This window comes from Rousettus aegyptiacus, unplaced genomic scaffold (genome assembly GCF_014176215.1).
Source record: "Rousettus aegyptiacus isolate mRouAeg1 unplaced genomic scaffold, mRouAeg1.p scaffold_m13_p_11, whole genome shotgun sequence".
Taxonomy (NCBI): Eukaryota; Metazoa; Chordata; class Mammalia; order Chiroptera; family Pteropodidae; genus Rousettus; species Rousettus aegyptiacus.
Genome location: NW_023416286.1, coordinates 60,874,706 through 60,902,479, shown reverse-complemented (window position 1 = coordinate 60,902,479; position 27,774 = coordinate 60,874,706). Strand labels below are relative to the sequence as shown.

Here is a 27,774-nt window from a genome sequence, read left to right as displayed (position 1 = left end):
CTGTGGTCTACGGTAGAGATAGGCTGTGTGTAGCCAATTGGAGAAAATTAAAACTGGAGACAGGTCAGTTGCCATAGGCCAAGTAAGACGATGATACACACTGTGATGGCCCGGGTAGGATAGTGGCTGTTGTTTCTTGCCATTACCACCCAGAATAGCCACTACTATCTTGAATAGAGTTGATTGGATGTAAGGGCGTATGGGGTCAAAGTCGCTATAATTACCAGGTGTCTGGCTTGCTGGATAATGATGCAATTCAAGAATACAGGGAACCCAGGAGGCAAAAAAACGGTAGGAGGTGCCGAGAGGTCATACGTTAGACTGTGGACATATACAGTTAAGTATCTTTGAGACATTAAACTGTAAATGTGTGTGTCTCTCAGTTCTTTCCGAATCCCACAGGCCTCTGGAAAGCCCTACGGGCTGGTGGCGGAGTTCCCACGCATGCGCAGTGTCACCCACACGCCTGGACGACAAGGGCAGTAATGTTTCCGTAACCTGAAGCAACAGCCTCTTGAGTCTCCATAAAAAAGGCGGGAACTAGCCAACAGGCAGGGAAATGATGGGACGCGCTCGTGTGCTCGTCCCGCCCATTTCAGCCTTTGATTGGTAGGTATCTCTGGCTCGTGGTGGAGGCGCCCGCCTTATTGGCTGTCAGTAGCCTGAGGGCGGGTCCGCGACACGGGTCCCACTCCTTCCTACCCCGTTCCAGCTGCCGACGTGGGACTGGCAGCCGCTGGCGGTTAGGGACCGCCGTGTGGGTGCCGAGTGGCAGGTGGTGATGGGGGGGCTGCGGCTGCTGACGGTGGCTCTCACCTGCTGCTGGTGGCCGCTGGGCGGCCAGGGTAAGACGCTGCGAGGCAGCTTCAGCAGCGCTGCGGCCCGAGACGCTCAGGGCCAGAGCATCGCCCACTTCGAGTTCCACGGTAGGTGTGGGGGGCGGGGAGAAGGATGAAGGCGCGTGGGCACATCCTGGGGGCGGTGCCTCCTCCCCTTGCTTGGAGAAACTTGGAACCAGGCGACCAGGCCGAGAACTTCACCCAGCTCACCCGGACTTAATTCCAGCGTCGCACGCAGCCCTACTCCACTGCAGCTCACCCGAATCGTGGGATGCGTTTATTACCAACCCCACTATTCTTGCTCCCTACACCCTTGTCAGCATCTTCCCCCGCTTACAAATTGTATTCTGCACCTAAAGGACCGCCTCCCCAACCCTCCCCTTATAAACATTGTACAGATGACACGTCTGCTGGCTTTTTTTTTTTTTTTTGAGATTCTTTTCTCAAAGAAGCAGCATTTGCTCACTTCTGTCTCAGCCTGATTATATATACAAAGGCACTGTAATTATGTGTGAATTTAAGCCCCAGAACGTAGATTTCCTGTTTGTTGTTGTTGTTTTTTTAAAAACAATTAGATAAAACCTACTTGAAGTAGAGAGGTTTTGGAAACCAAATAAAAGATCTGATTATCTAGTTGTCACTATTGCTAGAACAATTTGGTTACTCCACTACTGAAAAAGTAGATTTACAATGGACCATAAAGCCTAGAATTAACTTGACAGAAATTCATGTAAGTGTATCCTGGAAGCGTCATAATTTGTATCCTCTCTGGCCCTTCTGAAATCAGAACTGCATTTCATTCTTATCTTCTGATCACCCTCAAAAATCAATAATTCTTCAATGAATGAAGTTACAATTCATTATGTATGTATGTGTGAATGTATGTATGTATGTATGTATGTATGTATGTATGTATGTATGTATGTATTTTTACGCCTACAACACCTGGTCTTCCTAGGTGGTCTCCCATCCAAGTACTGACCAGGCCTGGCCCTTTGCTGTATTTATTTACACCCTCAAAATTTTTCTTGATACTTACTCTTGGTACTCTTAATTTAGCTGCTATTATATTTCAAATAATTAGTTGCCTTGACAAGGTTAGGATCCTTGATTCATACAGTCTTTAGCATTAAAAGATGCAAGATCAGAATTTTTTCTTAGGATTCATAGAAAATAGAAATGAGAAACTTTTCAGTATAGGAAAACAATCTTAAGTATTGGAAAATTACGGAATTGGTAGTTAAGAGAGGGGAACCTGAATTTTTTTTTAATCTAAAGTTTTCAAAATAGCTTAGAAAAGGAGATTCAGCCCAGTTTTCCAAAGTCCAATGTGAGATAGACCTTGGGTAAATGAAACAGAAACTCTAGAAATGGAGTTTTATTAATTTTTAGGAAACTTTAGTTTCTTAATCAACTGGCTGTAACTATACTTTCGATTATCAGCAGTGATAGCAATGTCATTACAATAAATGGCACTAGCTGGACAGTGCTGGAAAATCTAGGGTGTGTGGAAGCTGTGACATGGGTTATTACTAATGTCTAGAAGCAAGGCTTAGACAATCCCAGTATTTCCTGATAATTACCTGGTAAACAGAGGAGAAACTTGTAATAAATCCAGATTTCTCAAGAAAGTTCGAGCAATAGAGTCCCAAGTATTTTAATTTCTCTTTCTGTATGTGTACAGATGTATAGTTATTACCAGTTTTCACTGAATTCGAATTCAGTAAAATAATACCAGAACTACACTGAAAATGAACTCTAATAATTCAGAATGCGATTTAAGATGTTAACAGGGCCTTAAAGTACTTTTAAGACTTTCGATAATTTGTAATCTAATCAAGTTATATAGAAGACTTAAGACATTCTTTGATACATACTATACATTTAAATTTATTTAAAACATTTGATCAAAGTGATCATTATATTGGCAAAAATAAAAACAATAACAAGAGAATAGAAAACCTTAAAATGAAAAATGAAAAACAATATCCTACTTCTCACCCAGAGTGCATTTCCATAGAGGCAACAATTTTTTTGCCACTTATTTCTGGGCCTTAAATGTAGCTGGTGTGTACAGCCAGGCTCATTCTATAGTAGACTTACAACATATATTCTGAAAGTTCTCATGTAAAAGTCACAGATGTCAACTTTTGTGTCAGGTGTAAATGTCTACCCCAGAACTCATTTATTTAAACTTCCTTGCTATTAACTTATGCTTATTTTTTACATTAAAAGTCTAATTAAATATTAACAGCCATGTTATTTAAAAACAAAAGAAACTTAGTGGGAAATGCCTATAGATTATGAACAGATGTTAAAGACACTGGAGTGGTTGTAAAAAGAGGCAATAATTCATTATAGTGAAGGTCCACATACAGATGTTGCTGTTCATTCAGTGAAACGTCATCAGTTATAAACTGAACTATAAGGAAACACCACACATTGATTTGGGTAATTAATGTGCATAATCTCTTAATTTGCATCTGAATGGAATGTTCTAATGTGATATACCTAGTTAAGTGAGATTAAGAGAAATTATATTCTTAAATTCCCATTTTGATAAATAGAAGTATTGAATTGTCCTACTATTGCACTTTTGTACAAGATCAAACTAGTTGATAATTTTTATTTTAATGTCCAGGCGACCATGCTCTTCTGTGTGTCAGAATCAACAACATAGCAGTCGCTGTTGGAAAAGAAGCTAAACTCTACCTGTTCCAAGCCCAGGAATGGCTAAAGCTGCAGGAAAGCAGTCATGGTTACAGTTGTAATGAAAAATTATCCAAAGCTCAGTTGACAAGTGAGTACCTCCTTTTTTCTTTGATTATTAGATGTTTTTTTCCTCCTTAATGTTGAAATACAGTGTTTACATTCCAAGATGTTTGATGACACTTCTCTACTATGTTCTAAGCTGAAGTTTAAGGAAATGAACCTTTTCCTTGATCAAAACACGCAATGCCTTTTTCCCCTTTATCATTCAAAATTTTTGAAAATATATCCAGGTAATTTCCTTTATTCCAACTTCTTACTGGTCAAATAATTCATACCAATATGGCAGATATATTTTAACATAGTGGCAACATGGAGTGTTATATCATTTGTCAAATGCTTATTATCTGCCAGCACTGAGCTAAGCACTAAACACAATGTATTATCTCAGTTAAATGTATAATTTAGCCCATGTAGCGCTGTTTTTTTGCAACATGTTATTGGAACATGTAACCTAGTCATATGGTGACACAATATATCATTTTGGATGTACCAGTACCACATCATTTGTAAACCTTTAGGTTTGTCTCTGGATCGCCTCTACTTTTATTAACCTGGTTGTCTGAATCTATTCTTCTATTCTCATTAACACTGGCACACTTATTAGGATGTTAGTTATCCAGAGTGAATGCAGATCTTTTTAATATAGAATTGAAGAACATGTGCCATGCTATCCATTTTACCTCTAGGAAATTAATTGGTTGTCAGAGATATTAGCCATGTGAAACATCCATGACAAAAAAATAAGAATTATTATTCTTTTCTTTTTTCTCTTATATTTCCCCTTTCATGTTCTGCATATGGATGAGTCTCTGAATCTTCTTTTAGTCTAGTCAAGTAAAATACTGCCATTTATAAACATCTAGGAATAGCCTTAGCAACTTTGGTTCCCTCACAAGGTGGCTAGCCAGAATAGTAATGAGATCCCCATTCATTGTTTTTTTTTTTTTTTTAGATATTTGTGATGACATTGACAGTATGCAGAACTCTGAACTATTTGATTCAGATATCAAAGAGACAGTTACGTCAAGTTATTTACTTCAATCCTGAATTTCAGAATTTACCTGAGAAATTTGTACAAGTGCTCATTATCAGTTATCTTTTCCTTTCTATACCAATTTGCTCATGTAAGTGTTCCACATATGCATAAAAAGTTCTTGCCTATCTAAACCTGGTCCTTTTCCAGCGTTCCTTGTTTTCGGAACTTGTGCCACCATCCATCTAGTAAACAAGCTAGAAACCAGAGTCTTCTAACACTCCCCTCTTCAACCTCTCTATCTCTTTACAATCAATCAGTAAGTTACCTCTAAATATCTCTTGAATTCATCTACACTTCTTCATCTCTACCCCCACCGTTGTTATTCTAAGCTGTCATACTCTATTGCCTGTACTGTTGCAATAGCCTCCTCCCTGACCAATGCAGCCACGCTAATTACCCTGTGTAACCAGAGTAATCTTTCTGAACAGCAGATTTGATTATGTCCCATTCACTTCCTCACCTCGCCCTTAAGTACTTCAGTGGCTTCCTCCTGCTCCTAGGACAAAGACAGCCATCTTTAACTTGATCAGCAAAGCCATGCCAGTCTGGCCCTTGCTTACTCCCCTAGCTTCGTCTCACAGTATTGTCCCACTCCCACTTCATTTTATTTGTAGTGCTTGTTTTATTTTAGTGCTATCCTGAGCCTTTTCACAAGCTTTTCCTTTGCTTGTTCTTTCTTTCTCTCCTTTCCTCCTCCATCCTCTAAGTTAACTTGAATTTTTCTAGCCTCTGTTTTCCTCCACAGCACTTATTATAGTTACCACTTTACATTTTATTTATTTATTATAAAAATCAATGAGAGCAGCAGAGCTCTTTGGTCTGTTCATTCATTCATTCATTCACTATTGTTTCATGCACTATGCTAGGCACTGGTGATAAATCATGGACCAAAATACAGAAACTATTTCAGTCCTTAATGCTAGTGGGGGTAACAGGAATAAACCAAATCAATGTGAATAAATGTGATACTACAATCATGATAAGACTACATGGAACTATGAGAATGAGAATTTAGGATACTCCGTACAGAGTTAAGCCTTTTACTAAGTATTCGTAGGCTGAATTATCATAGAGCTTAGTGTTTGAGGGGTTTTTTGGTTTATCAGTTGTTTGCTTTGTATTTAGCACCTCAAAGTCTTTTTTTTTCCTCCAGTAAAAATTTACCAGGTATTTTAAAGCTTTGAGCTATAGGAATCGATTTGTTTTTCTTATATCGCATGATTAGAATTATACCAATACTACATATACTAGCAACATCATAATTTTTTTATCAGTCATATATATCTTCAGTCAAGAACTTATATGTACAGGGAAACAATATGATAACAAAAGAAAGACCACAGAACTGGGAATCACTGCTAGTGACGTATAACAAAATCTTATCTTTGAGCCACACTTTACTTATCTTTACAACAAGGAAGCTGGACTAGTTTTCCCTTCAAGGTTTCTGAAAATCCTAAAATCCTGTAATTCTAATTATAACTTTTTAGGACAGAGTTGTGTATATATAGGGCTGTAATTTATAAAACCTCTTGCTGTTGTTTTTTTTTTTTCTATTTTCCTCTTCCCTACTCTCTTGAGTGTAAAGGTATTCTTTGCAATTATTGGAATGGAAGATCTCAGGAAGCAGGAATTTTTGAGGAAGAAGATTGTTTTGTTAAATTTGGGGGCCTGAAATAAATTAAGTACTGGTGAGATGTATATCGGTTTCTACATATTTCATCAATTCCTTTTCCAATAACAAAAGCCAAGTCTTAAGAAAATCTATATTCTCTAACTTTTATATATTAGTTGTCATATTTATAATATTTTATTATTTAGGAGCTTTGGTGCACTGAAACAAAAAGCACATCCTTAAATTCATGACAGTGTAGTAGTATCACATGTTTTTAAATAATTCTTTGTAGAAATAATTCTCATTCCAGGCCATTAATGAAAATTAAGAATTTATAGCCTTTCACCTACTTGGTAATGAGTTCACTAACTATGTCTAACACCTATGTAAAACCTTTCTGCTGCCATGAACTATGAAAAGGCTAGCAGACTTGAAAAATCCTCTAGTGCCAAATGTGGCTTGTGAGCATACATTCTCCCAAATGAATATTTGAGAAATTACTTTTCAGTCCTCCTTGTCCTCATTCAGTAATGTTATAAAACATCAGCTTTACAAGGATAAAAACTATTTTGTAGGTTTTTACAGCAAGCGAACAAGACATTTAAAGGCACCGAAAATAATATTTCTATGTAAAAAAAATTTAACAAGGAGATTCAGAGTGATTTGCTATCAGATTATAAGAGCTAAATATAACTTTGTATATAAAACATATTCAGTAGTGTCTTTATACATCATACGCATAAGTTTGTACATTTGGTATGTTCATAAGTCATTTAAAGGTGTTAGTATATTATTATTGTGCGTATTTTTGTTAATAGTATTCATTTCCTTTTATAATATGATTGGACAATTATCCATTCAATGCCATTCTCTGCAATTCAAGTTTTGTTAATATTTGAGGTACTAATTACGTCAGCATAGATAATGCATGCTGTGCTGCCTGTAGTCTTTTGTCTCAAAAACAGTGAATACACAATTTTGTCAAGAGGTTTGTTTTACAGGCCTGCGGATAAAGGCAGCAGGACAGAAACTAAAGGCACTATTGCTTTATGAAGTACACTCTTGTTTTAGATTGATGCAAATCTGCATAATTTAAAATGAAACATTAAAATGTGTATTGGTAGAAATGTAGTAGTTAATTTTTATATTTTATCTAAGGGGAAAAAGTGCAAATGATAGAACAGCAACATAGCAGAGCCTTTTTATAATCTAGGTTAATATAGATACTCTAGGATGCATAGTCCAGAGGCCTTATATCTGAGCCACTTATTGATTATATATTGAATTCTTATTAAAAGTCTTCAAATCTTTAATAACAGAAATTAGAGTCTTTGTTACATTTCTCTAGAAGCTGTACAGTAAAAAAATAAAGAAAGAAAGAGAGAAAGAAAGAAAGAAAGAAAGAAAGAAAGAAAGAAAGAAAGAAAGAAAGAAAGTCAGCTAAATTAAGATAGCCAAAAAAAAAACCAAACAAACAAATCAGTACTGTGGTATTGTTGATAAAATCATCTTGCCCAGTTTGCTTGCTATTAATGAAATTCCTAATTGTGAAGTCCAAATTTGAATCCTGACTAGATACATCTGTATCTCATTTATAAAGACAACCTATAAATATCATTTTCCAAACTTCTATTAGGAAAATTTTCAGTCATACAGAAAATTGAAAGTGTAATACAACCAATGTGGCATTTGCTTTACATTTGTATGTGTGTGATTTTCATTTTTAATGGAGCTATGAAAATAAGTTGTGGGCATCATGAGCAGTTTGACCACCATATTTCAGCCTACACCGTAAAAGAATAAAGACCTTATCTCCATAATCACGATATCATATTACATCTAAGAAAAGGAATAATTTCACAGTGTCCTCTAAAATCTCTTTCATATGCATATTTCCACAGTTATCTCAAGACATGGCCTTTATTTATTTAAAAGTTTTTTTCTTCCCTTGAGAAGAAGATCTCGACTAGCCGGCTGTGGGGGCAGTCTCAAGTTTGGAAACGGGCCCTTCATAATCTCATATTTTAAGAATATCTTTATATAAGATTGTCATATGCCATTTTATTTGCTCCTCATGAGAATCTGAGAGAGATAGGCAGGTATCTTAATTTTACTACCGAAAAGCAAATTTACAGAGGTTAAGTAATTTATTTACTGAGTGATAAGATTAGTAAGTAGTAGGGCTAAGATGACTTGGTCTTTTAACTCTTCTCTTTTTATTATACAGAGTATCTGAGGCACTGCTCTCCTATAACTGTCTGATAGTGTTAGCAAGTATCTCTTAGGTCAGATTAATAGTTTTAAATAGAGAAGAGATCTTAGACATCATTTAGTGTTTCTCAAAGAGGGTATTATTGTCATTTTGGAGGGGCTAGATCTTTATCGTGTGACACTTTACCTTGGATTGCATGGGGCTTAACACAGCCCCTGCAAAGTATCTTCTCAACTATCGTGACACAAAATTGTCAGTACATATTTTCAAATGCCCTGGAAGGGAACAGAATCACCCTGGATTGAGAACCACTTGTTAGTATACCCACCTTGTTTTAAAGAAAGGAAAAGGAGTATTAACCTTTATTCAGCAACTACTGTATGCCAGATATCATGCGTAGTGCCTCATATAACGTAGTCCTTGCATCACCTCTTTGCCTTAAGTATTATCTTCATTTTACAGATAAAGAAAGTGAGTGTCATTGCTTATGTAACTTGCCCAAGGTCACATAGAAGGTAAGTATTAGAGTCAGCATTCAAGCACAGATCTATGTGAGGGCAATATTGATGAGTCCCCTCACCCCTGTAGACCTGACCCAGTATAACTCTTCTTATAATTTCTATTTTTCCACTTTTCATACCTTTTTAAAGAATTACCAATCAGAAAAAGATTTTGGAAAATGAAAGTCTTTTGAAGGTATTTGTCATAGTTTTTCGATATGATTTCCTATGTTGAATGCTCCATTTTACATTTAACTCAAATAAGAAATTTTCAAAAATGTAACTGTGATGGTTATACAGCATTATGAATGTACTTAATGCTACAGAACTGTACACTTGAAAATTGTTAAAATGGTAACTTTTATCTGTATTTTACCACAATGAGAAAAACCTTTAATGTCACTAACCCACTCAAAAAATCTGAAAATATTTAAAATTAAAATTCAGTTTCAGTGAAACCATTCTACTTTCTGATGTTTCATAGTACTTTTATAGTGATTCCTTTGGTTAATATATGTTTTTATCTACATTATGGTTTACAAACCATATCCCAATACTACAACAGGGTTTGGATTTCTAAGGCAATAAGAAATAAGAGCTTTCTAACTTTAAATTGATTATATGACTAAAACAATGAATACATCTGAGAATTTTGCTTTGAAAGTATTATTTTTTTTCTTCTCTTTAAAGTGACCATGAACCAGACTGAACATAATCTGACAGTGTCCCAGATTCCATATCCACAATCGTGGCACGTGTTCTATGCAGACAAGTATACATGCAAAGATGACAATGAGAATTATCAGGTGGAAGATATAGCATTTGAAATGATGTTACTAAACCCCGATGCTGAAGGAAATCCACTTGATCATTTTAGTGCTGGAGAATCTGGTAAGAATACCCCTTAAATATATGTTCTAAATACAGAAAAAAATTTATGCATAAATATTTTTCATATTATGTTTAGAATATTAAAAATTAAAAAAACTTACGTGTCCAACAGTAGGAAATAGTTAAAAGAATCTTCTTATAGCATATTCATAGCTATACTATTAAGTTAAGAAAGAACACAATTTTATATTGTATGATTTCAGGTATGTTAAAAATATAGAGAATAAACAAGTATAAAAATATTAACAGATTATTTCCATTTGTTGGGTGGTAGAATTATAGTTTTATTTTCCTCTATAAATTTTAGATTTTTTTAATGATAACTTAGCATTATTTTATAAACAGAAAAATGTTAGTAAGTTGAGCAATCTAAATTGGAAACTCAATAATAGAGATTAGAAACTGTGCTACTTTCCATGACCATCCTTTCAGTAGGTTGTTTGAGCAGATTTAAGAATTGCCCTTATTGGAGCTTTCGACCTTTTTAGGAGTGATCAGTTCATAATGCTTTCCAAAATTAGATTTACTCCCATTAAGTATTTCATCAAAATTTTAGTTTGACTATGTACTGTACTACCGAAGTGAGATACCTAGCCCAAAGAGAAATGAATGTCTTCTTGTGATTCATGATAGACATGCCATAAAGTATCTTAACAGACTTGTAAATTAACATGTCTGTAGGCTGTCTCTCTAAGAAAAGGATACATAAGTTCCTTACCCATTTAGAAGAGTCAATCTGCTTAGAGAAGAATTCAGTCCCTATATATCTCATTGGCCATTGAGGTGAGTGGATAGAGCCAAGGCAGGAGTTGAGGCTACATTACATGGTTGTGTAGTTCAAAGTGTAATTGCCACAGCTAGAAAAGCAGCTCAAGGAGCATGTGTTACGGACAGTAGGTCACAAGAGGTAAACTTTTTAAAAACTCCTTTGTTCTGAATACACATACACACACACACCTACACATAGTGTCAAAGTGGGATGTTAAATGTTTTAAAATAGTTAATTTTAGAAATTTTTTCTGTAAATGACAGAAGGGTAAACTACTCAAGTAGTTTTTGAATGCAAATTAACTTAAAGGTTAAATTTCACTTAAGGGTAGTTTGGATCAATGTAGATCATTTTTGGAAAGTTAAATCAGTCCTATGATTTCTTTTATCTTTTTAAAGGATGTTGGCATTTATTTTTCATAGTTTGAAAAGGCATTGATGAAACTCATGTCTACAAATAGCATGTTGGACTAAATTGTTTATAAGGTCCCTTTTAACCAGAAGGCTTCATTATTTCATGTGATACTTATTTTTAGGACTGGTCAAGGCTCTATAAGAAGTAATGCTCTGCTGCATACAGTCACTGTATGCGGAAAACCGACTGCCGCTAGTGGAATCCAGATCAATAAGCCCTTCTGCCTACTGCTGTCTAGGTAGTAGGCCTTTGGCTCAAGAGGCTGTTTGATTTATTGTGTGGATCTATGAGATGCTGCTAGATTCTGATATGCTTTTTCTTGCCTTTTTGTCCAGGCTCCCATTTCTGGTCTCTTTCCACATTCCTGATTTAACATGTGAACATTGACCATAGACCATAAAGTGGTCAGATTTGTGCCCTGTGCCATGCTTGGGCACTGAATCATACTTAGTCCGGCTCATCTTGAACCTTCCCCATCTCTTATAGTATTATTTTCAACATCTTGAATTATGTATGGCCAGCTCTTTCTTTAGGGTTCGCACTAAGCATTATGATTCAGTTCTTATTCCTGATTTCTTCTGACGAATCTCCTGTGACTGATTTTGATTAGATGCTTATACTTAAGTCTAAAATATATTTTTTTAATAGTAAAATGGAGAAAGTTACATTGCTCATGTCATCAATATTTAAACGAGAGACAAAACCTCACTATAGTATGTATTTTCATGAAGCATGGGATTCTCTCTGTGCAAAGCTAATCTATAGGGATTGATGATTGAAAAGTGCCAGAAGTACTCAAAAGTATTCAAATTCGTTACGTGGCTGGCTTAAGTCTTAAGGCATGAACATGTGATTAATTCTACATTGCCATAAAGTGTGCTTAATTCTACATTGAAATCTAAATCAGTGGTTCTCAACCCAACACACAGATGTGTATGCATGTATCTGGAGGACTTAAAAAAAAAAAAAAAAGTTCCACACCCAGAGACTCATAGATTTGATTTTGGAGTGAAAACCAGGCAGTTGTAGTTGGTGACTGCTCAGAGAACCATTGATCTAAAAGTCTGTATTCCACATTACTTTGATAATGTGTTGATTTTCAAGTAGAGCCTTAAAAGGGATTCCTCCTACTCCATAGCTCAGGTATAGAATTCATTTCCAGAGAATAATCCCCAATTGGTTCATTTTAGACACTTTTGCTCATTTGTCTAATCTTCTGCCCTGAGTAGGGAAAATTGATTTGTTATGCTTTTTATTGAGAATTGACTGTTAAACCACATGTATGAGAGATTTGAATTAGAATAACCTGGTGCAAATAGCTGCAATTAATGTTGCATGTTATTCTGGTTAAATTTTATAATTTGCTTTCTTTCAAACCAATTATGTATTTTATATCTACCAGACTTTGTTTTTTTCTGTATTTTACACACTTGTTCTAGATTTTGAAAACATAAAATAAAACAAAATAAGGCAAGTGTGATGCCATTTGACAAAATACTACATAGGAATATCACGCTTTAAAGTAGAATAAGATTAAACTCCTTCTTAAAAATTAGAATCCTCATTAACTCTGTTTGTGTTTTGTTAGAGACCAAAAGAAGTAGTCAGAATTCTGAGAGTTAAAGCATTATCATCTAAAGTAGACTGGTTTTTATTGGAATAATATTACAAGCTCTGTCACATCTGCCATTCCACTGTTTTTAAGATTCCAAATATGTTCATTCTATTCTCTTGTCCCTTTTTGCCTCTGTTATCCCAACAGATAATGGGTTGGGTCTTCCATTTAGCTCTGGTAACATGTTGCTGATAATACATTGGAATGTTTTTAGCTTAAGGTAACAGAAAACACTAATGCAAGTGGTATAGACAATAAGGATATTAATTATCCTGCATAACAAGAATTCCCAAGGCTTCTTCAGGGTATTTTATTCAGGAGCTCTCTATCCTGCTATCCTTTGACTGTCATCTTTGTCCTTAGGCCAGCTCACTCATGTTCAAAGTTAAGGGCAGCAGTTCTTGGCGTCACATCTAGATACAGTTGGCCCTCTAAATTCATAGATTCTGTACCAGCAGATAAATTCAACCAATTGCAGATTGAAAATATTTTTTAAAATCCCAGGAAATTCCAAAAAGGAAAACTTGAATTTGTCATGTGCCAAGCACTATGCCAAATCCATGTGAATGAAGCGATAGGTAGGCATACCCTGCTGTAGCCTTCAGCCATTTTCAAAGATCCTCATTCTCTCTTCAGCAATTGTTGTTTGAGCATTGTTCACCTGACACATCTTGATATGCTGTTTTATGTAAGGGATTGTGCATCTGTGGATTTTGGTATCAACAGGGTTCATGGATACTGAGGGGTGACTGATGGCAAACCTTCGCAGCGGCTCCCTCATCACATTTTGTTGGCCAGAACTGGGTCACGTGCCCTCATTGTATGTGAGAGAACTGTAAGAGAAGGTGTCAGAAAGAAGATAAGGATACAGTAATGAGTCAAAGTAAAGGGCTAAGCGTACCTCTCAGGGCAAGGAAAATGAAATTTCTTTGGTTTTGACTAATACAGATATATCTCGAGACGTTTGAGGGTGGGGTGGACATTAGGCTCTGAGACAGCAAGCATTGTGGGTAGTCAAAGGTGTTCCAGGTGCCACCCCATGACCCAGTGACTTTCTCCCCTTCCGTTACCCTCTTTTCTCCCATCTCCCATTATTTAGCTGGAGCTGAATTTTTTCGAAGCTGTCCTGTAAGTTTTCTTTCCACTGAATTTTTCCAATTCTTCTCATTGTTTGCCTTAAAATCAATACGTTTTTCTAATAGCATAAGTGTTCATCACCTGTTGCATGCTCATTTAAAAGTATTTTTCATGTATAGGTAAAATTTAATACCTAGTAGCCATCTTTTTAAAAATTAAATTTTAATTTCAAAGTGAAAAGATTACTTTCTTGTGAAAAATGGTGGCAGAACAAAAATAAGGTTGATAACTGAAAACAAAAACTTTTTTTCAAGAGAGAATTTATTTAAAAGAACACTGAGTGCAGGACCAATGTTTTATCCTTAGACTTATCTTGTGGATATGGTCAAGGTAAGAATAATTGATGAAAAATCAATGAACAAAGGTAGGACATATGTCCTATTTCAAGTTATTTAATATATTATCTCAAAATTTGTTTGTTATAATGTTAGCTTTTTTTAGAAGATATATTTAAGCTTGAATAATCCTAAAACATATTTTTGCTGGTGGCATATGTCTCATTTTCAAAAGTGTCTCCCTCCCCTATATTATTCTGATTACTCAGTAAATTGAGGATTTTCTTTTCATGGTGGCTTTGTAACCTAATGGAGTCTGAAACTTTAACTTGTACTGGATATTCTATAAAGAATTATAAAGAAATAAAACTTTAAATAGAATGCCATATTTAATTCTTTATACTAAGAAGGGAAGGTGAAAACCAGGATTTAAAACAAAAGCTAGCAAAAAGAATTTTACTGACTCACAGTTATGTTTAGCATGTTTTCCATCTTGTTTCATTACTATAACAATCCAGGCTTATTGTCCAATTATTTCTAAAACTGGAATACTTTTCTGTGTAAGGAATTTTAAAAGAAAATATGCTTTTGCTGTTGCTTGATAATCTCTTTTTGAAGTCTAAATTTGCCTTTTAACCTGGACTAGAGAATTGGACTATCAAAATTTATATATGCAGAACAGGAGAGACACCCAGTGGTTGAAATACTTTTTCTCTCCCGTTTTTTTTTCTGCTAACCATGCCAAAAATATGATTGGGATTGAATTGTTCATTGACTATTTTTCCTACTATTTGTCACTTCTGGATTGCTTTTCTAAAATTATTTTCCGTATAATAGAAGTAGTCCCTTCTCTACCCATTGATTGAAGTTTACCCCAAATGAGCGGGTTCATGAAAGGAAGTGACTGCAGTTTGGACCGTTCATCCACAGATTTCCATAGGGGTGGCTCTATTCAGAGCTACTGTCACTATACTCCAGTGTTATTTAATTAGAATATAAAGGCCCTAATAGGGACTAGCTCAAGATGTAACCAAGTAAATGTAAGCTATTAAAAACTCAAGCTAGCCCTGTAGTTTATTATAAAAATTTTCTGAAATTTTCAAAAAATGAAGACACCATCAAAAGATTCTAGATAGCACAGCAAAAGGAGGTGTTTATTTTGAGGATGTGTGAAACTGTTCAGAAACACTACTAGTAGGAACTAGATGCCACTTAATGACTGATACCATTTTTTAATGTAAAATCTTCATATTTATTTTTTTCTTGTCCTTACCAACCAGCTTCTTTTGCTCACTCAAAATTTCAGTGTTCTCAAAATTTTTATTTTATCGTGGCCTGGTTTGACTTCTTTGTCCCATCCCAATATCAACTCCTTTCAACTTTAATTTCTATCGTCTAATCCTCTCCATGTTCCATGTTTTGATTTCTCAAGAGAATGTGATTAGCCTAACTTGTCTTTGAGAACCCAGTTATGCTGTTGGCTACTGGCTGTTCTGTGGATTGATAGCCATTTGTTACATTCTGGAGCAGAATAACATGGTCACCGTAGTATTTCCTCTTTGACCAGGGATGAAGACAGTTTACTTCAGAAGGGGGCTCTGGTCATGACAGGTATTTTGAAGCTTTGTCCAAATGGAAATTTAAGGTAATAGTACATTCGAGAACTGTAGTTCTTGTGTTTTAGCTGCATCAGAATCATCTGAAATGCTTACTAAAACCCAGATTGCTCCTAGGGTTTTTGATTCGGTAGATCTAGGGTGAGGCCTAAGAATGTCCACTTCTAACAAGTTTCCTAGCGATGCTGCTGCTGTTGGCTGGGGTATCACACTTTGAGACCAATTGTCAGGGTATACTATTGTAGACTAACTAAATCTGTTTCTAAGTATCTTACAAAGGGAATCCACTTTAGGGGTAAAACTATATTTAGCAATGCTGAAATCATTATTTTACTGGTTTTGTACAAAACTATAATCTTCTGGTAGTCTTTGGGCTTATGCCCTGACTACTGTGCTTTTTATAGATTGACTTTATTTTAATCTGCCTTCCTATAATTAGAACTATCCAAAAGAATAAAATTTTTAAGTTTCAATAATTTACTTTTTTTCTTCCTTTTACAAAAATGAATGCTATGACTCCAGTTAAAAAAACAAGTTCTAGAAGTATATTGACAGGGAGATTTTGAAAGCAACCCAATACTCTAACTGGCTTATTTTACTGAAGCAAACTCCTTTCTTCTCTTCACAGGGTTACATGAGTTCTTTTTCCTCCTAGTCCTAGTGTACTTTGTGATTGCTTGCATTTATGCTCAATCATTGTGGCAGGCTATTAAGAAAGGAGGACCCATGCACATGATTTTAAAGGTTCTGACAACTGCATTGCTGTTACAAGCTGGTTCAGCTTTAGCTAATTACATTCATTTCTCCAGGTAACTCACAACCACTAAAACTGTGTTCATCATTACATCTAATTAATCCTAATTAGTCCACCAAAATTATGCTTGATTTGATTACAAACAATTTTTTTTCACATTTGTAATTTACACTAATACTTTCCTCTTCAATTCCTCAGTTACTCCAAAGATGGAATAGGGATACCTTTTATGGGAAGTTTGGCAGAATGTGAGTATCTTTCTGAGCATTTTCTTTTCAATGTAAATTTACTGTCTGCTTCTTGTTTGTTTTCCTTTTTTTTGGAAATAATATATTGTCATAATATAATTTTTCTATTCACGGTTGGTTAGAATTCAGCATGACTAAAAACAGGGCTACAGATTTACTTCCCATATATCTTGTTTAGTTCCTTCTCAATAATATGTATAGCTCTTCATAATTTTTAGAGCACAATTGTATGCATTCTCTTATCCTCATAAAACCTCAGTGAAGCGTAGGTTTGCTTATCCCTCTTTTGCAGATAAAGAATCTCAGTGGATGAAGCACATTTCTAAATGTCATTCAGCCATTGAGTGGTAGCGCCAAGGCTCAGATTCATGTTTTTTTACCTCAAGGTGAAGATTTTTTCCTATTTTCATCTCTTTTGTGACTCCTTTTCTCTATTCTGACCCAGTGCCATAGAGTACACTTATAACTGAGCTGACCTCATACCTTTATTCTTTTGTGTTCCTCCATAAGAGGAATGCTCGTAAAGTAATTTTTCAGTTAAGCATGACGAGAAAAAATATTTTGAAGTTTCTATGAGTATGACTTTTTTAAAGAGAACTTTATGGCGACATCAGGTTATATGTCCTTCTTAGTCCTGGAAAAGTTAAGATTTGCTCTAAAAATGCAGATTCTGAATATGACACCATTCTAGCATTTACTTTTCCTTGTGTTTCCACATTTCTCTTTTAGTCTCATCACTCTTTAATAGAGTATCTTATGGTAATCTCTCCAATCAGTTCAGGGCCCACTTTTCCTGACCCTGCTGGCTATTTTAAGATTCTAAGACTTCTAGATCTTTTCATTTTCCTTGTGAAGAGAAAGTGTACTGTTCACCTGTTGGACATGAACAAGAATTGCTTCTCTTTTTTTTAACATTATCTAGAGCCCTTGGTTTCTCACACTTTTTTCTCTTACATGACTCAGGATGTTTAATAAAATCATAAATATTTTAAAGTTGGACAGAACCTTAGAACTAATTTAGCTTATGCATTTTAGATGACGAAATTGAGGTCCAAAAAGGCAAAACAGACAAAAGCCTATCAGTGGCAAAGCTGTTACTAAACTCAAGGATTTTTGAATTTTTGTGTCTGCTGCATGTAAAACAGAGTATTAGTCTTTCTGACATCTTCTTAAGTGTAGGTTAAAAAGCAAAAGTCTTTTTTCAAAAACTGCAGTAAATCAGTGTTGCTCATTTTGGTAGTTCTGACAACAGGTTTGGTTAGGTAAATGATTAAAATTTCAAGATTTTAAATAAAATGCCACAGAATGCGATTTTTGTGTGATCTATGTATTTTATGTGTGATTAGTTATTTTTCACGAACAAATAAGCAGCATTTTACCTATTCCCACAGTTATAGCATTATATCGATATGTGCATTACTTAGCATATGAAGAAATGAGCCAGAAAATCAGGTGCTTCCCCCAACCCCCAGATATATATATATATATATATATATATATATATATATATATATATATATATTTTGCTATTAGCACTTTAGGAATATTCCTTTGGCTATAGCTTCTTTATTTAAGTAACCAAGTATGTATTTAATAAAAATAATTGGCATCACAGTCATTTAAAAATCTATGATCAAAGAAAATTGTGCTTGAACTGAAAGACCGTGACATCTTACCTCAATCAAATGTAATGACAGTTGATTATCAGAATTCACTGTTTACAAGTTAAATGTAATGTATCCAGTTTTAATTTTGATGGCAGAACAGGGAAAATATGCCAAAATATATATTAAAAACTATATTATTAATAGGACTTCAGCTTATAACTTTTAAATATAAGAATTATACTATAGCTAATTTGATCTGTTTCTCTGAGGATATCTTTATATAAAAGAAGTAAAAATTATATACATCAAAGTTATGGATGGCAATTTGAAGAAACTTTCGTGAAATTATGATCACATATTTGTTTCAAAATATACCATGGTGAGAAAACGATAATCTTTTTAAAAGTCAATAAATACTAGCTTCTAAAATATGTTTGGAACTCGAAGTACTTATCGATTGTTGTTTTCTTGTAGCACTGAACTGGACGCAGGAGGTTTTGTTGCATCCTTTTTAAAGTAGCAGGCTTCCCCTGCAGTGTAAGTGATGGCCACCTGGTGGCAGATCACACTAATTCATGGAGTATTTCATTTGTCTTTGGAACTCAGACACCAAAGCCAAGATAATTAATTGGATGTTACAGCAGCTATGCATTTTATTATCATGCTATTTCTTATTAATAATTTTAGAAAATATTCTTCATGTTACAGTTCAGCCATCAGAAAAAAACATTAGCAACCGAGAAATGAAAGCACCAATATTCTTTACATTGTAGAAATTGTGTTTAGAATTTGTTTCTTTTAATAAGCAGTGAGATATAGATAACAGGATTATGTAGTTAGAAAAGCTTTACAAAAATGGGAAACACAAAGAGATTTAAAGTTACCTTAAAGATGGATATGGGCATGTATATTTACATATATGTATGTATATCAAAATAGGACTATTGCGATTGTTTTAACTGTTTTCGTAAATGTTTATGAATTTAATGGTGAAGTTTTAGATTTTGAGAATTGTATACATAAACACTTTTATTGTTGAATTTCATCAGCTTCTCTTTAAAATTGCCCATCTTTTTGTGGTTAAGAAATAATTATATTCTCAACTCAGAAAGGACCACATTCTTTGTATCATGAAACCTTGGTTGACTTCAGTTCTCGTTTCCCATTAGTCTTTGACATCGCTTCTCAAATTCAAATGTTATACCTACTTCTGAGTCTGTGCATGGGCTGGACAATAGTTAGAATGAAGAAGTCTCAAAGCAGACCTCTCCAGTGGGATTCTACTCCTGCATCCACTGGCATCGCCGTATTCATTGTCATAACACAGGTGAGTATTGACATCCACTGTCTCTGCTTTTCAGTATTCAGAAATGCATACTTGAGCATATCTCATTTCAAAATTGAAACCCGGGACCCATGAGGAATTTGTGTCATTTTAAAGTGAATTGAAAGAGTGATAGATCAGATAACATGTTAATTTTCTGAGTGTTGAAATTAATTGTAATTTACCTGAATTTGAGCTTCCTACCAGCTTATTCAAACACAGTATGTTTAATATTAGGTTAGATTCTCATTTCCTACTTAGTAGCTTTTTTCATATTTCCTAACACATAGTAAGCACTCAACATTAAATGAGTGAATCAGTGAATTTGAGGTTCATTCATTGGCAAGGATCTTTAGGTCCAGTTCTACATTATATATGAAATAATTCAAGTGAATATCTGAGATCAATGAAAAAGCAAAATGTAGAATAAAAAAGACTGGGATCATGTTTTTGAAAACAATTACAAAAACAAATTTAGTCTTTTAGAAAAGTCCTCTGTGCTTTTTATTCCCCCTCTGTAGTGCTAGTTTAGACATTATTCTAGGATTCTTATATGCCTGTATGCAGAGGTTTATAAAAATTCAGAAGAAAGGTATAAACATAAAAAATTGTACTGAGTTTGTGACCATCAGTGGCTATAGATGAAAATAAAATACATACCTGGGTTCCATAAAGGACATTATAATCTAAGTTTTAATGCAATATTAAATAAATTACAAAATTCATTAATAAAGGATAAAGTCTATGCTTTATTCTTCTTTGTACCTCTAGTATTTATTAAGTACAGTAGGCGCTGAGTGAAATAGGTACATTGAATTTACATGATTGAGTTTAGAAAGAGACCAGACAAAGATAGTGATATTTAGAAAAGAGGTAATGCCAAGAAGGGAGACCTAATGGGAAAGAACTAAATTAGAAGTGATTAAAATAAGAGCAAGATTCTACCAACTTAATGTTTTTGATTCAGGAATTGTGAATAATAGTGTTAATATTAAATTCTCGTTTCTCAATTAGTAGCTTTTTTTAATTGAATTTTTATTTCATCATAATTTAAATTCATTATCATAGACAAATACAAAGTAAGAATTGACAAATACAAATTAAGAGTATATGGAGTCATTTGTGAAGACTACATTAGACATGGCCCTGGTCCTCAACAACAGCCCAGACAAGGTGGATGATACAAGGCAACCAGAGACTATATACATACATACATATGTTCCACAGGCCATGTATTTGCATACATATATGAAAATATGGAAGCTCAAATTATAAGAATGTGTCATGGCCAATGGTGGTGTTTTTTTCTGCTTTAGTGGAGTATAATTAACAAATAGAAGTTATATGTATTTAAGATGTATAATTTGACGTTTTGGTGTACATATATATTGTGAGATGATCATAATTAAGCCAGTTAACATCCATCACCTCACAGAGATAGTAGGAAATGGTAGTTCTATAGTAGCACCTCTTTTTTGTAAAAGTTAAGTGTGGAAACATAGGTTAAGAAATCAAATGGGTATAATTTGGTGGAGTGGAGGAATAACGTTGTCAGTAACAACGAGCAAATATTCAGCCCAAGAAGGAAATTCATGTGTGCCAGATGACAAAGGAGTTCACTTATGAAGAATAGTAGCAGGGGTAAAATTAGGGTAGAATATTTGAGAATAGGGAAAGGAAGAGTTTGCTAGTAGACCTCATAAAATCAAAGAATTGCATTTAATAATTGAGTTTTGATCTAAATTCTTTGGAAGCCACTGAAGACACAATTTTGAGAGCTGAGTTAAGTGAAGGAAGCACAGAGGGCAACTTAACGTGTGATGGTAAAAACATTATAGTAATTTAAGTAATTGATGTTTGGTTAAGATGGAGGAAATGTGGACATTGATTTCTACCAAATAGCAATAAACAGAACAGCTTAATGAGGAATTTGCTGAGCTTTTTACTGTTACAGTAACAATATGGGAGAAAAGATGAACAAACAAATAAGGATAAATAACTCTGCTCTTGGTACTTATAGTGACTATTAAAAATATACTCTCCTGTACCCAGGGAGGTTACCTTTGGAAGTAACCTTTGGAAAAAGAGCCATTCTGATTTGTTAGTTTCTGGATTTATAAAAAATACTGAGATATTTACAAAAGTTATTTTGAGAGCATGCAGAACAGTCTGATTCCTAATAAGGTGTTGAAGCAAGAAAGAGATGGATTTAGAAAAAAAATTATATTCATTCTTTTAATCTTTTCAACTTATTTTCATCCTTAGAAATGTCTTAATTAAATCATGGTAACAATAGCATTTTTTATTTTTTGTATGTGATCTCATTTGATAATCTTTTCTGTAGCTTAGGATATCAACAAGGAAAAGACTGCCTGTGCTTTCTTAATTGACACCTTTAGAGTCTGATAATCTTAGAACTTCTTAGGAACATTTATATACTATTAAAAGAGATGTTTAAGAGTTGAAAAAGTACTTTATTTTAAGTAGGTATGATTTTTTTTCTAAATGTATTGTGTTTTGCAGAGTATTTTGCTGCTTTGGGAACAGTTCGAAGATACCAGTCCTCACAGCTACCATTCACACCACAACTTAGCAGGGATCCTTCTAATCATTTTAAGAATTTGCCTAGCGTTGTCATTAGGCTGTGGACTCTACCAGATCATCACAGTGGAGAGAAGTACACTAAAAAGGGAGTTCTACATCACATTTGCCAAAGTATGGGTTTGGTTAGAAAATGGCTTTTTCCGATGATCAACTTTGTTCTGCTTTCTTTAGGAAGTTAGTAAGCAACCACATGTTAACATTTATAAAACTTATATTATGTGTCAGGCACTATTGTAAGCCCTTCTTGTGCTTCAACTCATTTAATCTTCACAACCTGTGAAGTGTAGATGATTTTATCCATACTTTACAGAACCCATAAAACAGTAGTTTCCATGTAATTTTTTGTTGGTTAGTTTTGCTTGCCTCATGATTTTTTTATCAATAGGGATTTTACATTTTTTCTGTACTATCAGAATTTTTAAAAAATATTTTTTAAATTAGAATATAGTTTGCATTTCTCAAAAAACAGTTATTAATTGACTGAACTGTTACTCTCAGAATGTTTAACCAACAGTGAGGAGTTATCCTTCAGCATAAGCAGATGGAACCAGGAAGCTGAGGACATATTGTTGCAGCTGTTTGTTTCACTGTATCGATATAAGATGTTCATTTTATTTCCCCTCTCTGTGTCCTCCTGGTAGTGAGCTCTAAAAGCAAATTTGATCTTTTCTTTACCTATTATTAAACGAAAAGATCACTAGAGAGATTAGGGCAGTAACATTACAAGCCTCCCCCCCATAAGGTTATGTTTTTCTGTCAGCTTGAGACAATTCGTATTCCTTCATTTTAGCAACTTTAAACAGCATTCTAGTAAGCTGTTTAAGTCAGCCCACCCTAGTCCACAGAGTCTCTGAGCAGTAAGAGATAGCAGTGGAAGGAGGGCCAAATTCCTTTTTATTCCTAGTTTAGAGCATTTTAAAGCTGCTGCTGCAGCCCTCAGAATCCCCTTCAGGCTTGGGAGTACCACATAGGCAAGAAGATGCCATTTACTTTTGAATTTTTCACATGGATAGTAGTATTTATTGTTTAGAAAGTTAGTATATTATTTAAAGTTTTTAGAAACAAAGTTTTTTCTTTTAATGTTAAAAGTAGTACTAAACTTTTTTATTAAAAAAGTTATTTTTATATGTTATAATTTAACTTTTTGAATAGGTTCAAACATCCAAAAGTATTTTAAAAATAGCAAAATGTGTTTCTTACCACTCTCTCATCTACTTAGTTATCACCTCACATATCACTGCTATTAATTTTTAACTTATCCTTCCAGAGAATTTTTAATATATATTCCTATGTTTTTCCCTCTACTTTTATATAAATAGTAGCATACTAAACACATTTTCTACATATTTTTCCTTACCTTTAACATACTAAGTACCTCAACAGCTACTATTCGTTAACTTATTATTTTATTTCAAATTTAATTTTGCAAAAGAGAATACGTTGCCATGGTTCTAGGAAAAATAGACAAGAGATATTTGAAAAGTATAATGTTAAAATGTTTCCTATTCTTACACGCCCAATTTCACTCTCTTCTGTACTAACAACCCTCAAACAGGTAAGCACTATCAGTCAGGTTTTTGTGCATTCTTAAGAATTTCTTTGTGTACCTACATGCAAATATGAAGTTACATTCTTATTTTTTACAGAAATATTACACTATCACACCTTGCTTTTCTCAATTATTGACTTGTTACTTAATGTATTTGTAATATATCAAAACATATATATATATATATATATAAGATTTAAGATTTTATATACTCTAGAAAATACCCATTTGATTAGAAATAAAATATTAATGTCACAGCAATGGCAAATTTATTTCTACATTTTATTGCAAGTTCTTTCTAAAGGCCAATTGAGATCAAGTAGGACCTCCTAAATATGCTACTGTTTTTGTTTTATCTGGTACATTCTGAAAATAAAGATATAGCTGCACTTATTTGACTTATTTTTCATTTGTTTCAGGGCTGTATCTTATGGTTTTTATGCCATCCAGGTCTTGCATGCATTTCTGTCATGTTTAATGACTACCAAAGAGATAAAGTAAGTAATATACATGATCAAAATAGTTTTAGGGAGTCTTTACTGAGAAATTATTAAAGTAGGAAAGGCCTATTTATTCTTGAATTCTTAAAAATAAAACTTTGAAACAAAATATTGAACTGGTGATTATATAAATTAGAAGTTCAAAATATAAAAGAAAAAATTTTAATTTAGTTGTTAAGCAAAATGATGGAAAATAGCTTTGTTGTTCATATTTTAGCCTGTTTCATAATGCCTTTTTATAAATAGAGAATCAATAACACACCTTTGTTAAGAAAAATGACTAAAATTTTTGGTTGTGTAATGGCAAAAGTCAAGATAGAGTTATAAAAATCAGTCTAGTTGCTTTAACAGACTGCAGAGCATGGAGTACCATGCTCAGGTGATATCTACCTTCTTAGGTGAACAACTCCATCATTTCAAAGTGGAGTTCTTTCAGGACCCCTTTACAAGCAGCGCAGCATGTGCTTGAATGCACAAATGTGTGCTGAGCCCGAGGTATTTACAGAGGGTAAATAGATAGGAAGGTAGTCTACAAAAATAGAGAAGTGACATGAAGATTTTTGAAAGAGCTTTTAGAATACTCTCCAAGATTCAGGTATGGGCATGCTTTATTCCTACTGTTAGATTAGCCAGGAACCTGGTTTTTCTTGTTACTTTCTGTCATGTGCGCACTCTAAGGAGAAAATGGCACAGCAAATTATTCTTTTGAGTCTAGTTTTGGCATCTATATGCTGTTAAAGAAATTTTACCTTTGAACAATTACAGTTCCAAACAGTGATATTTTCCTATTAAAAATTTATTTGATAAAATGTATCCATGGTATATAGTGTATATGTGTATGTTATGTATATAATGTGTATGATATATATGTAAAAACATATAGAGATTCATGATAAATTGAATATAATTTCTGTCTTTTTGCAAGCAGTTAAAACATTCCCTGTCTTTTCTTTTCAGGTTATTATAATAGGTGTTATCCTTTGCCAGTCTGTTTCCATGGTTATTCTCTACAGACTTTTTCTATCCCACAGTCTATACTGGGAAGTTTCTTCACTCTCCTCAGTGACGTTACCACTGACCATATCATCTGGACACAAAAGTCGGCCTCATTTCTGATACTTGATTTTCTTTAAAGGAAAAGTGAGTTGACTAAACAGAGTGCAATAAGGATCCAAATATAGTGACTTTTTTTTTTCATACTTTTGGTATGAAAAATTGAACAGAGAAAGCAGAGCATGTTATTTATACAACTGCATTTAAGCAGTACAAAAACTGAAAAAGGTAATAAATGAAATGTTTTAAAAGATACTGAATAAACTTTCAAGAAAGAGTGGTGTTATAAGGTGATTTATGCATTTCCCACATGGAAATAAAGATGAAAAAGAATTGTGGTATTTTCATAAGAAACTCCCTACTTATAAAGCCTCATCTTATATCAATAGTTAACTCAGGTTTAATAGTCTTATAAAAAGTAATCAGTTAAATGATTATTTGCTTATACATATCTAAACTAAATCTAGTCATGAAATCAGTGTAGTATACTGATTAAAAACTTCATTTTATGCGTAAAGGAAAATGCATTTCATATTATAGTTTGAAGTGAAAATGGAATTCAGAAAATGAATGTAAAGTATATTTATAGTTAAATGAATGATTTTCTATTTGTGGGTGGGATTTTTCTCCATTTTCTTCTATCACTTTGTCTCTAGTTGCAGGTTTTAGTTTGATTAGCAAAGAGTTTTTGACAGATAATTTATGAAAAATAAAATTAGATACATTACATGTGTTTTAAGGACAAAGGGTTTTAAAATCTGAGCATTTAGGTGAAGGGACAAGCAGGTTTACATGTTTAAAAAGAGAGAAGAAAAAAGTACTGTGTGATATGGTACTAAATATGGTACTAAAATTTTAATCCTGATATAATTCATTTCTCATACATTGAATCCCCAGTCATAATTAAGCCATGTACACAGATTAAATTAACAGAAGCATTTCACATAAATGTTGGTTTCAGTCATCAACTACCCATGCATTCCTGCCCAACGATTCTTAATCAGGATTAAATTTTCAATGAATAATTGAAAAACAAAATACTCACTGGATTTGTTATAATCCATATTGGCACTGGATTCTAAGTTGTTGCCATCTTGAATCCTTTGTCATAAAGCCATATTTTTTTGTATATGTGATGCCCCAGTATTGAGTATGCTAGCTAAAAAGTGCTCTATCGAGTTCCTGTTTAAAGAATTGCTAAATGGTTGTCGATACCTGCTGTATAAAGTGAGGATTCCCATTAATAGTCACTGATTGGAAATGATTCTGTTTCTGTTTGGTGGGTTATTTAAGCCTTTCCATTTTGACCTCTGGCTTATTTTTCAAGAATTTTTAAATCTACTTTGAAAGGTATTACATTTTTAAGCAAGAAACTGTGCCCTGATCTGGTAATTAAACTTTTTAATTAAATAGTTATAATAACATAATACAACTTAAAAATATATATGGCTTCATTTTTGTTTTTCCCTTAAACCTAGTCTCGTTGGAAATGAATAGTGTTTGTTTCATTTTAAAGACAAAATGTATATGTTTGTGGCTAGTAGAAAGTGGTGAAGTTCAGCCTGCTCATTAAATCATCTCTATCAATTCTTTGTAAATTATCTAATAAATGAGAGCTGCAGGTTGGGACTAGAAAGTCTGGGTTATATTTAGGTTTACATGGTCTGCTGAGTGGCCCCAACCTTTTCTTTTACCACAACTCAGAATCACCCGTTATTGTCGGTTATAGTTAACTGAAGTGCAGTCAATTAAGCTGAAAAAAAAAAAAGTCTTTTCATAAGTTATGTGAACTTGCAGCATTGGGAAAGGAATAATCTTTGTGTTACCTTATACAAAGAACATAGGAACTGTAATCAACATATAAAATGTATTGCTGTGCTTGCATTTATGAAACTTTAACAGGTATTTTTTTAATTTATTTTTTAATTTATGGTTGAAATTGCTAATAATTTATTTTGTTGTTCAAGAGCCATCATTAAATGAAGTAAAACAGTTGTTAATAATATATAAAGTTTAGTAATCAAAGTTCAAATTAATAGTTCATAAGTTGTGACATAGCATCCCCCTTTTCCTGAATGTTTACATGGAGATGTGCCACCACGGATTACAGAAAAATAAGTGTGTACTGCAGACCAATTAAAGATCGAAATTTTTCTACTTTCCTTTCTTTGGCAGATAATGTTTTTAAATCTATTTTTACATTTTTTTCTTGAAGATGACTAGTCTGTCTATGGCCCCCACCTCTTTTTTAAGAAGCATTTTGTTTGTTTCCTTAGAAAGGTGTAGAAGTTGTTTATTTTTAATGATGTGTATAATGATGTTAGCTCCTATTTAATGGGTGCTTACTGTGCATCAGGCCTTTACACTCAACACTAAGTGTTACTGTACTAACCACTCTTCTTTTAACTGAGTATAAGAAACAATAAATGATTCCTCTGAAGTCA

At 33.8% G+C, this 27,774-nt stretch overlaps 1 protein-coding gene across 1 annotated transcript; it reads left to right on the top strand.

Moving 5' to 3' along the window:
* The first annotated feature begins 488 nt into the window (after positions 1-488).
* Positions 489-27,774, top strand: GPR180 (G protein-coupled receptor 180). The gene is made up of 9 exons (XM_016150740.2): positions 489-926; positions 3,481-3,639; positions 9,665-9,865; positions 16,320-16,500; positions 16,644-16,693; positions 19,470-19,627; positions 22,148-22,339; positions 24,197-24,274; positions 25,235-27,774. Exons 1-9 carry the CDS (start codon positions 782-784, stop codon positions 25,391-25,393), a joined length of 1,323 nt encoding a protein of 440 aa, XP_016006226.2. The 5' UTR covers positions 489-781; the 3' UTR covers positions 25,394-27,774.